General features: G+C 42.6%; 1 protein-coding gene across 2 annotated transcripts; it reads left to right on the top strand.

Annotated features, from left to right (window-relative positions):
* The first annotated feature begins 2,395 nt into the window (after positions 1 to 2,395).
* Positions 2,396 to 11,636, top strand: SLC13A5 (solute carrier family 13 (sodium-dependent citrate transporter), member 5). 2 transcript variants are annotated; one of them, XM_009867913.1, is made up of 11 exons: positions 2,396 to 2,530; positions 3,200 to 3,336; positions 3,770 to 3,984; positions 5,442 to 5,613; positions 5,784 to 5,906; positions 6,419 to 6,631; positions 7,379 to 7,450; positions 7,776 to 7,905; positions 9,144 to 9,305; positions 10,455 to 10,592; positions 11,332 to 11,636. In XM_009867913.1, exons 1-11 carry the CDS (start codon positions 2,432 to 2,434, stop codon positions 11,458 to 11,460), a joined length of 1,590 nt encoding a protein of 529 aa, XP_009866215.1. In that variant the 5' UTR covers positions 2,396 to 2,431; the 3' UTR covers positions 11,461 to 11,636. The 2 variants fall into 2 exon arrangements, with proteins under 2 accessions (XP_009866215.1, XP_009866214.1); XM_009867912.1 differs by having other exon boundaries at positions 7,379 to 7,500; positions 7,787 to 7,905.
* Positions 11,637 to 11,920: the final 284 nt, after the last annotated feature.

The following is an 11,920-nucleotide window of genomic DNA, read 5'->3' as shown; positions in this document are numbered from 1 at the left end:
GCTGCCGGTTTCGCTCCCGGAGATCTTGAGGCGCCGGTGCCGCTCCGCCGGGGCTGGCAGAAGGAGCTCTGTGCCTGCCTCTGCTCGTCCCGAGGGCTGTGCCAGTGGTTGGCTCCGTCGGACCCAAACCATTCTGCAAATTAGATGCCGTTGATTTCGGGCCAAAGGTAAATGCATGCGTAACTGGCCTGCACGTTGAGATTCGTGTGTTGCATTGCCTAGTAATGATAGTGGTGGGCTGAAAAACGGGAGTTCTGGGTTCTCCAGCCCATTCTGCTGCTGAGGCTCTGAGAGACTTTAAGGAGTGTCGCTGAGCATCCTTCTTCATCAGCGGTGCCGCTGGGAGCTGCGCACAGTGTGTTACGTGCTGATCGTAACGGTTTCAAGTGCAGTATCTTCCAATCCATACCCATGTTACTGCAGGGATGGTGATGGCACAACTCCTTTGCTTTCAGTGGAGTCACACCAGCAGAAAACTTGAAAAGCCCAGTGAAGAGTTTGGTCTTTAATGCCGTGTAGCCTTCTGGGCAAAATGTGAATGTTCCGTTTACAGTATTTTAGTCTTCTAGAGCCTATTTAGAGGCAATCCTGATGATAAAATCAGCCTTTCTTCTGAGCAACTTGTGTCAGTACAGGAAAGTGTCAGGCGTATTTATAAACAAAATTGCCAGCCATTCTGACTTACCTAAGTAACATCAGCCCTGCCTTTCGGTCAGGTGCTGGTGCTTTACAGAAAGACAAATTCCTGACTGTTAGACACTGCTTTGGATCAATACTAGGAAAGATAATTTCCCTAAAAAAATAAGTATGTCCTCAGCTTTCCAGTGTTTGTAGGAATATTGTGCCATCAGTATAATCTGGGAAATTACAGTATTTCACAATGAGACGGTGACTGCTTTTTCAGCTCTCAGAAGAAAGATCACTGTGTTTCCTTGCAACTGTACAGAGATGCCAAAGAAACATTCTGTGACTGTTCCCATAAATCACAGATAGATATAGGTGGATATACAGATAAATATTTAAATTTGGATCTTCAATTGTTTGAACTGGCAGTGGTTGATGGAGTTAATTTATAAGCATGGTTGTATTTTTGAACTTCACATAAATTATTTACTAAAACAACAAAACCAGTGTTCCTTCTGTATTGTGAATTTTATCACTTAGGGTTGTTTATCTGCGTTTCATACTGGCAAGAGATTAACCACAGTCAGTTCTAGCACTTAGTTACTATAGTATGGCATAAATTGTGTCATGAGTTTGCCTCCTATTTATTAAGTGGAAAGACTTAAATAGGATCTGCCTGGTATCTTTTAGTCTCTGAATAAATATTTTTTCAAAACTTGTGCTGTAATTAATCTCCTGGAAACCTGAATAAAAATAATTCAAATTACTTACAAAGGCTGTTTTCTGGTTCTTAAGCTTCTCAACAAAATGAAGGAAAACACACCCTTATTTATAAATATCACCTTACAGCAATTTTTAAATGTCACGGTAACACCATTTATTTTTGCAATAAAGTCCCATTTGTTGTATTAGAATAAAACCCTATAAACACATACTCTAAATATGAGCAAATTCTGAACTACCGAACATTGACTTAAGCTTTAAAACACTGTTTACTGTTGGGTAATGAATGCTTGCTTCTCCTAACAGTTTTGAAGGTACGAACCAAGGAAGGCTAGGTTACAGAAATGCCTGATCAACAGTATAAAAAACAGTATAAAAACAGTATTAAAAAAGTACATAAGTGTTGCAACATTTGTAATGTAGGGAATTCCCTTATTAGGTAAGCACAGTATGATTTGGGAAATTAACTACCTCTAACATGCTTAATCACACACACACAAAAAAAAGAGTAGTTTTACTTTAAGAGTTACCTTAAAAAGTTAAGAACTTTTAAATCATTGATATGGTTTCTGGGCTCAAGTGTGTTACTGGACACACCTCAAAGACTCGTGAATTTCAGACAAGCTAATAATCCACACTGGGAAATTTGGCTACCCATTTAAAAATAATTAACTCAAAATAGAAGTAGCCAAATCTACAAACAGTAATAAAAATTCTTGGCTCCAGGATGTGAAATCTGCTCACCCAAAGTGCCAAGAGGTAATTGCACACTGCAAACTGTACCTACCTAGCTGTGTAAGGTTTGTTTTGTTCCTACCCTACATTTTGTAGGAGTGCATTAGAACAAACACTGTGGTCAAAAAGATCTTTTTATGCAAGCGACTTCAGAAAAAGGTTTAACAGTGTGAATCGTAAGGTCTCTGCTACCGATTTCGGCATAACTTGTTAAGCTACAGGGAATGGAGTGTTTGGGTCATGTACAAGAGCTACTAATGTGTTTCTTAACTTTAAGAATAGTTTTCTATACTTAAACGTGTCTTCCATTATGTTGCAGGAGGCCAAATGTGCATACATCATCATCATCATGGCTGTGTACTGGTGCACTGAAGTGATCCCACTGGCTGTTACCTCCCTCATGCCTGTGGTGTTTTTCCCTCTGCTTGGAGTTCAGAGCTCTAAATCAGTAAGAAACATGCTCAATCCAGATCTGGTACAGGGATATCCATTGCCCTGATCCCCCATCAATACTTAGTGAACAAATCTGATAGGAAGGCGCTCCAGTTCTGTGTTGCTGGTTCCGAACACGCTGAGCCGCGTTCAGGGTTCCTGTATGAGAAGCTGCTGAACTAAATATACATTTTCCCAAAATGTTTGGGATGTGGGGCTTGAGGTTGTAGAGGGGAAGGTCCGTTTCTGGGCGTGGATCCTGCTGGAAAGCATCCCATGAGTGTCAGCAGCTTGTGTGTTCATAACGCATCCCTGTTATGACATTCTCTGGGAGATTTCAAAATATATGGGACAAACTCCTTCTGACAGGGCAAAACACTGTGTCCCCTCCAAAGCTTATTCTGTGTGTGCTGATGCTTTAGTCCAGGAGGGGAGGGCTCCTGATGATCCAAAGAGAAGCTTCGTGATGCACAAAGAGCTCCTGCACCAGAGAGCTCAGCACTTAGACAGGGCATGAAGGGTTCAGGAAACTGGAGGAAGCTCTGGAGCTGCGGCTGCCCCTTCTGCCAGTGTTGGAAGGGGCCTGGTGCAGTAAATGCCTTAGAGAGGACGGAAAGCAAAGCCTACTGGTGCAGCTAGCATGAGGCAGCATTTGGGGCCCTGACCTACCTTCTCTGTCTTTCAGGTGTGCTTGCAGTACCTAAATGACACAAGCATGCTCTTCGTTGGAGGGCTGATTGTTGCAATTTCTGTTGAACAGTGGAATCTTCACAAAAGGATTGCACTGAGGGTCCTGCTGATTCTTGGGGTGAAACCTGCACTGTAAGAGTATTACATTACTTCTTCCTTGCCTCTCTCAATTTAGCAGAGGCCTTGGGATGGTGTTTAACAATCAACAGAGAAGGGAAACTTAAAGAATCTCTTCAGCTGCACTTGTACAGAGTTTCCAGAGGTAAAGTCTGGAAGCAGGAATTTGTCCTTTAGCCAAAACCAGCATCTGGCTACATTCTAGGCACTTGCCATTGGAGACAAAATGATGACAGACTTAATCATGTGCAGACTAAGGAACTAAATGGCTTTCTGAGATTTCTTCATTCAAAGTGTCAGAACTGCCCTAGAAGGGAATCTGGCCCTGCTTATATTATTGGACCCTGCACACATCCCTGTCTGGGCTCTGCTCTCTAAATTACAGTGACTACAAAGTCTAGCAGCATCTGTTTTGTCCTTTTTGCTCTACCTGTTTCTCTCTTTTCAGCCTCATGCTGGGATTTATGATAGTCACTGCTTTTCTGTCCATGTGGATAAGTAACACAGCCACCACTGCTATGATGGTTCCCATTGTCCAGGCTGTCCTGGATCAAATGGACAACACAGAGTACGATGTGACCATGATGGAACAAGCACCTGGGCATACAAATACCGTGGTTGAGCTGGAGGAAAAGAATCCATCTGATCCCACTTCAGTGCATGGTAAGCGCCTGCTCAGCAGTGAGATGATTCCACTGAACCTGCTGTGCTCAGAGTTCCTTGACCTTGAAGGAGTTCTCTGTACCTTTTTCAAGTAAAGAAGATGGCAAATTGACTGAAAGCCCCTAAATGCGTGACATTTAAGTTTTACAAAATGTCTCCCAATTTTGGTGGCCGCTGTTTTGTTATGCTTAGTGCTAGATCCCGTGCAGATTATGTTCTTTCCTTCAAGCTGGAGTCATCCTCCCACAATTTCCCTAGTCTTAACTGCCTGCTCAGGCAAGTGAAAAGTGTATCCTGTGGGAAATATCATCCAACCACCCAGCATCCCACTTTCTAAACCCTGTGATTATCAGTGGGGATTCAGCTTCTAAGCCATTTAGGAGAGTTTGAAAAATTCTGTGCAAATGTGGCCTACTTTGGTTCTGGGGTAATAAATATCTCTTTATTGACTGGATTGATTGTGGGCCTAGAAAGAGGAACACTTCTAAAAGCTCCATAGAAAAGAGGAACTGGTGTCATTTGACTTACAGTAGACAAACTATTTTAAAGTGTGGTCTTGCCCTGATGCTTGACTCCAGGAGGTCCTTCTGTCAGTGCTGTGGTTTTGCAGCAGGTTTCACTTGATTTGAACCATACGCACAATCTCAGCCCATCCAATTTCACTGCCCTGCTGTGCTGTCACAGAGGGCTATAGTATTAAATACCGTTAAAGATCAGATCTGTGGTGCCTTTCTCTTTCAGAGAGGGAAGGATTGTCTTGGAAATTTTTGTGGAAACGTGGTTTCACGGAATTAGCAAGTTGATCTGCTACGATTCACAGTGTGCAAGAATGAGTGCAAGTGTTGGTAGTGCATACTGTGTCCCACCTTTCAAGCCGTCTGCCTGGGACACATCATGTCCATTTTCTGGCATTGTCGAGTTGGTTGTAATTGTCATGAATTCATTGTCCTGCTTCATTAGTCCAGGCAGACTTGAAGATTAGACTGTTAATTTCAGACAATGGACTGAGCAGGAAAATTTAATGATTGATGTAAAGTAATGTAACATATTCATCTGAACAGTTGTGCCAGGCAAGAGTTTGGTTTGGGGTGTGGTTTTTTTCTGCCCATATTTACAGCTGTTAAAGCTAGTTGAGTTCTTCCTGTGGTATTGGAATGGTTCCAGTGACTACAGTATCTGGCTGGTGGTAAGCCTCTCTGTGAAACACAAAATTATTGCTGAGAAACTGTGGTACCAATATGGACAATAGCATCCTTGGATCATGTAGACCCAGACTGTCAGCCTCCCTCTTCAGGTCCTCATGAACATGACTCCAAAGTATTTCAGGACGTATCTGTCATTTTTTGAATTAAAATGCATGGTGTACAGAAACTGGAAGCACTGAGCTTCCAGACCCTGTCCTGAGCTCTCTGCCTCCCTAACATAACCTGAGGAAAGCCATGTTCTCTGTGTTGTAGTCATAAGCAATGGACAAGTCCCTGATGACCCCAGATCTTCTGAGGACAAGAAAATGAGGAAGCGTATATGTAAGGGAATGACGCTTTGTGTGTGCTATGCTGCCAGCATCGGAGGAACTGCAACACTCACTGGAACGGGACCAAACATGGTGTTGAAAGGCCAGATGAATCAGTAAGTTGTTCTTGCTGTTTCTTCTACTCCCACTGTTTCACTGTCTCCTTGACCAGCTGACTAGTCTTAGATGACAGTTTCATTTGCAAATTTTAAGCAGTAACCAGCTGATGAGCTTACCGAGTGAGGAGTGTGTATGTATTTCATATAGAAAGCATTTTTCTTTTCAGGTTATACCCCGACAATAATGATATTGTGAATTTTGCTTCCTGGTTTGGTTTTGCGTTCCCAAACATGATTCTGATGTTGGTACTAGCTTGGCTTTGGTTACAGTGCTCCTTCATGGGACTCAAGTGAGTATTTAACTACATGATATTGTGCAAACCCCTCATCCCGTGCAGATCATCTTACAGAGAAATCTGGATAAAACAAACGCACTGATAAGTTATTAATTTTGTAGCAGAGAGCAGTTCCATTTCACAGCAACTTTTGAGGTCTGGAAGTTGCACTAAGGCAAAAGCTTTATACATTCCCAGTGTTTAGGCAAAATTGCCTTTTTATTTTTCAATTCCATATCTGTGACTGTCAACCTTAGGAGAACTAGCACACCTGTTTTGCTACCCGGGATTCAAAACCAAGTTTTTCACCCCAAGTTGCTCCATATTAAACAGAGACGTACAACTGTTTGTGGACCCTATTCTTCTGAGGGAAACTGGCGTGTACCCATAAAATACTTGACATTTGCAATTTCTTTTTCCTGGCCTCTGCTGTAGTCTGTGTCTGTCCCCAGGAGTGACAGCTTCAGAGTGGCAATCCTTCTAGTATATTAATACTTACAGTATTTTCTTCTCCCTTTTCCTTAAAGCTTAAAAAAAAGCTGGGGCTGTGGCACAGAGAGAACAGCTAAAGAAAAAGCAGCATACAACGTGTTGAAGGCAGAAATGAAGAAACTGGGCCCTATCTCTTATGCTGAATTCAATGTCCTCCTAATGTTTCTTTTGCTGATTCTCTTGTGGTTTTCCAGACACCCAGGCTTTGTAAAAGGCTGGGCAACCAGACTCTTCCCAGAAGGAGAAAAGTAAGTTTTTAGGATTATCTTCAGTTCATATCCTCTTGGTTGTGAATTACATTCCCTTGCTTTTACGTTTCATTTTTAGTGTGGGGTCTTTCATTCCAGCCTTATCTGAACTCACGTGTTTGCTGGGCTTGATCCGATTGCTGTATGTGAGGTCACCACCTGATCTGTTGTTTGACAGTGTGTACTGCAGTGGAGTCTGGAGACTGGGACATGGGACAAGCTGAACCTCCTAAAGGAAGAGAGAATTCTGTCATGCTGGTCCCAGTCACCCAGTAGGCATTAGTATTTTGTTTGTATGAGCTCCAGTCAGTTGTGGTGTATTTCGTAATATCGTTTCTAAACAGCAGCTTAGAACTCACTGGGAGATTGATCAGGTGCTTTGAATGGCTTCTTTGCATGCTATCTGTGGCGTATTAAGAACATAAAGTGCAAGGGGGGCCATTTCTTTACACATTTTTATGAGATACAACTGTTGAGTCTTGGCTTCACCACAGAGAAGGAACCCTGCTCCCAGGAGCCCTTGTCCTCCGTGACTCTGGTTGTTAATGTGTGTCGCAGCTGGTTCCTTGTGTTGCTGTTTGTGTCGTGGCATGTCTGAGAGACCTCAGTCATGAACTAATCACACGTTTCGCTCATGTGCAAGCCCCAAACAAGATGACAAAGCGCAGTGACAGCGGTGCTGGGAGGCAGCCTCCTTCTAGGAGAATCATGTCTATCTTCTAAGCTATGCTCTCTTCTCTTCTTTAGGTATATCACTGATTCTGCTCCTGCTGTCTTTATCGCCCTGCTACTGTTTATCCTTCCTGCTAATAAACCCAAATTCATAGGCTGGAATCCAAGCGCATCTGACTCTGAACAGGCCGAAGAAGGTATTTAAGGAAGGAAATGTAACGTTGTGAAACAGGTAGCCAGCTACAGCTGACACGGCAGAAACATATACTGGATTTGCAGGCAGTTCTCCAGGGCAGCTCACCTCCCTCGCTCCTGGGGCAGGGCCGGAGCAGGGTCCCTGCTCCCGTGTGTTTCCCTGACCCTGTGCCAGTTTCTCAGTAATATGCATCTGCCTGTTGGGTCTTTCCTTCGTATCTTATAGAGCAGGAGACAAAATGTCTTCACTCTCCTAAAACATGTTCTGCTTTTCATTTCTCACTTCAGATATAAAAAAGCCATTTTTATCATCCCCGCTACTAGACTGGAATGTGGTTCAGAGGAAGATGCCCTGGAGCATTGTGCTGCTGCTGGGAGGAGGTTTTGCTTTGGCTGATGCAAGCGCAGTATGTCCCGACATCTGTTTTTCTCTGACTCAAAGGCTAACTTCCCTGGTTTGTTATCTAGTCCTGTATTACTGGGCATGCACCCAAAGCCAAACCCAGTAGAGATGTTCAGATCTGGAGGCAGATCCAAGTTAGCAAAAAAATGGGAGGAGAGGTAAATATTTGTGCCTCTTTTTCAGGAATTTTTGTGCTCTGACCAAGTTTCTTCGGTTTATCTTACCTCTTAGAGGTTGATGAGTAGTTTGTGATCTTCACTTGCTGGACACACCAGAAAAGCACCCTTTTTTATTCCTGTTATCCCAATCCCAGCCCTGGCTAGAAAAATAGAATTATAGGTAACACTTGTAAGATTTTTCAGAACCACTTGAGGTTTGTTTAAAGGATATTTATCTTCAGACTTAAACTAAACCACTAATGAAGTGATCAGGAAGGAAATCATTGTCAGTAGATATCTTCCAAAATTGTGAACAGTGGGGTTTCTTGAACTTCTTGTCAGTGGCTGTTGCCAGGCAACGTAGTGCATTCCATAAGCCAATGTTTTGATCCTGTGTTCATAAATTCACAGAAGTGGCAGCTAAATTCCCCAAACAGGAAAGAATCTTGAGGTGAACCATATTGTTTCCTTCATTGCTGCTAAGGTGCATCTAAATCAAAGCAAGCCTTGGCTATCAACAGTGCTATGCTTTGGGGAAATTCATATTCAGACCTAAGTTTTTGTGACTAGGCAGTTTTGAACCAGGAGGCAAATTAAAGCTCTAAGGCCTTACATTCATGTATATACACGATACATGCATTATTAAAGCTCCAGAGCGTTAGAAGCCATCAAGTCAAAGGTTTTGTGAGCTGTTTTTAGTCCATCACTGTGTATGTTCCTGCAACAGAGCATTCATACAGCATCAGTATCTTCATGCCAGGAACCTTCTGAGTGATATATAAAGTATTTACAATCACCTCAGCAGTAATTGTGTCTGTTTAGCAAAACCCCATAATTTTGTAACCAAAGTGTGAGCAAGTATTTGGGTTCCAGAAAAATCAGGAGAGTGGGACTTGGTATTATGTCTAGTTGGCAAGGGATTTCTTTTAGTGTTTGTGACAGATCATTGTACTTTCCCAGATGGTGTTTATGTAACTCAGGACTCATTTAGCATTATTTGGTAGGAATGTTGCATATAATATTAGTTCCCTATTTATGAGCTAGGGATCTAAGCCTCACTGAAAACCACTTCTTTTCTTGTCAGAACTCTGGGCTCTCAGCTTGGCTGGGTCATCAAATGACCCCACTAGGATCTATCCCACCATGGGCCATTGCAACAGTACTTTCGCTTATTATAGCTGTCTTCACTGAATGCACCAGTAATGTCGCCACAGCCACCCTTTTCCTGCCCATCTTTTCATCCATGGTAAGATTACTTCCATCCTGTTATCCCATCAGCTGAGAGATCAGAGTTAACCCGATGGTCTGTAGTAGTAAAGCAATGTCGATTTATTGTCCTGAATGTTCCTCCAAGGTTAATCTGAAAGCTAGTAAAGAAACAGTCCATCTGACACTGGACAATAACGGGCAGTGATTTTAGCTGGTGTTCACTGCGTCATATGTAGATAGAAAGTGGGAATGCAAACTTTCTCCTGTGTGCCCTACCTGTATGCCTGAAGCTTGAGAACCGGCTTCTTGAGGGAAGCGGCTAATTTGGGATGTCTGTCCCACAGCACCCTCACTGAGAAGGAAACCAGTTCACGCCTTCTGTAAAGTGTGTCTTTGGCCCTGGAGAAAGTCAGGCGACAGTCACTTTTTAAATACAGGTCAGCAAACGTCAGTTACTTCTGGTCATTTTGTATTTGAACCATCCTCTCAGAACAGGAAACACACACGCACGCACACACACGAAAACCCAAACCAAGATCCAGCACTTTCTATTCATCCCTTCAAATGGTTTCTTCATGGTTTTGTGCTAGAATACACAAAGTGGTAGGTCTGATTATTAGAAAAGTGTCATTTTCCATAGGAAGCCAGAACGATTTTAAAACTCACGGAGGAAAACCTGCTAAGTTTTGCTCTGAACAGAATTAGAATTGTGGCAGGAAGGAAAAAATAGGTTACTTTGTTCTTTAATTTGGAAAGTACAACCACTTTATTCTGGACCATTTTGTCAAAGTAAAATTATCCCGATCAAGGTGCTGAGCTATTAGTGACTTAAATTAGCACTTAAGTTCTGAGTCCCACAGAGTTATGTAATATCTAAGAGTGTTACTCCACATGCCTTGTAATTATAGTCCCATCCTCATGTTACCCTGGCAAAAAGTGTGGTCTGAGGTCAAAGAAAAATTGTTGGATAAATTTGACCAGAACTCCAAATTATACCATAGAGCAAAACAAACAACAAGAAAGAATCAAGCATTATTTTAAAGTATTATGGGATGGGAAATGAGAGCAAAGTTATCCTTAAGCACATGTGGATTTCAGAATAAAATGCCTCAGTAGTGTGGGAAACATTCTTTACGCCTTTCTTTTGGAACACCTCCAGTGTGATGCCCTCTCCATTTCATTGCAGGCAGCATCTGTCAAGATCCATCCTTTGTACGTTATGCTGCCTGGTACTCTCAGTGCTTCCTTTGCCTTCATGCTACCTGTCGCAACGCCGCCAAACGCAATAGTGTTTTCCTATGGCCACATCCGTGTCTTGGATATGGTAAGATGGTCTCTTCTCTGAAGCTCTCCATTGTCTTTATCATGAAATATGGTGAGAGTTCAATTTTCTTAGTTAAGTATTTCCAAAGTACCAGGAAGCTCTTAGGGGCTGTGACTACTTACCCTATGCCTTTCTCTTACGTAATGTTAATATTGCAGTAAAGGTTTGCATCTCTGAAGTAACAGTACCTTAGTGACAGGCTTTGGCAGACATACAGCCCAGTCCAACTGAAATTAAAAACTGACAAGTCAGAAGTCCCTTAAACACTGAAGGGTTAAAATGCAGTCAGTGCTTTCCAGTCTCCTGGGGTTTTGGCGAGTGTAGCTGAAGCCTTGTTTCCACTGGAGCTGAAGGCAGAAGGTAACAATCAGTTGCCCTAGGCTCTGGTCCTCTGATTGCCTGCCAGACCACACAGTGCCAGGTTCTGTGCTGAACACCCAGACATTATCGGTTTTCTAACTGGAGAGTTGAAGGAGGCAGAAGCTGTTCTTTAACTAATAAGAGCAGCTTCTTATAAGTGCCTTAAAGCGCCCAGGCTAGTTGGGTAGCATTGTGTTCAGAGGCTTTGCACAGTGTGTTCCCTGGTATTTCCACTTAAGCAAGAACACAGTGCAGTGGGTACAATGACTGGTGATTTCTTACACCATGTGTCTTTCTTGCATATGTACAAATAGACCTTGATGCAACTTGCTGTGCTGGTGTTTGGTTATTGTTGGTGATGTGACTTTTGAATTCACAGGTTAGATCTGGAATAGTGATGAACATCATTGGAGTCTTCTGTGTAACACTGGCCATCAACACATGGGGAAGACCTATGTTTGAGCTGGACACATTCCCGACCTGGGCAAACAGCACAACTAACCAGTGAGCAGTGAAGAATTCATGTGTTAAACAAGGAAAGGACCCTTATTACTACTTCCTATTGCCTGAAGCCTTATATAGAGTCTCATCCCCACTTCAGATCCAGTGTGAGGTGTTTGCTACCTTCCGGGAGTCCCACATCAGTTCAAGCATGAAGTAATGCAAATTTATTCCAGTCCTGCTAGAGCCAGAAGTGCTCTTAAACTACACAACCCTAAGGACCATGTGTATGGATCATAAGTATGATCAAGGGATCCATTGTGCCTCCAATCAAGGTTGAGATTTAGAATTTATCAAACTTTAAATAAAGAGAAGGCAGGCTGTTATATCAAATGGTTTGAACTGTTGTATCACTGGTATGTACTTGTAAATCATTAGCATGGAGCAGTACACTCAGACAGGGGCTGAAAGTTCATTAACTATTACTTATATCCACAAGTCAGCAGCTCTGCAGAGGAATCCTTGTT

This window comes from Apaloderma vittatum, unplaced genomic scaffold, assembly GCF_000703405.1.
Source record: "Apaloderma vittatum isolate BGI_N311 unplaced genomic scaffold, ASM70340v1 scaffold15804, whole genome shotgun sequence".
Lineage (NCBI taxonomy): Eukaryota > Metazoa > Chordata > Aves > Trogoniformes > Trogonidae > Apaloderma > Apaloderma vittatum.
Note: the sequence above shows the minus strand (reverse complement) of the source record. Positions and strands in the feature narration are given on the sequence as shown.

Bases quoted from the DNA above. Each gene is read 5' to 3' on its own strand.
- SLC13A5 (XM_009867912.1), top strand. From the start codon at position 2,432: ATGGCTGTGTACTGGTGCACTGAAGTGATCCCACTGGCTGTTACCTCC. The intron at 5,907-6,418 runs GTGAGTATTTAA...TTTTCCTTAAAG, and splicing joins TGCTCCTTCATGGGACTCAA to CTTAAAAAAAAGCTGGGGCT. The intron at 6,632-7,378 runs GTAAGTTTTTAG...TCTCTTCTTTAG, and splicing joins CTCTTCCCAGAAGGAGAAAA to GTATATCACTGATTCTGCTC.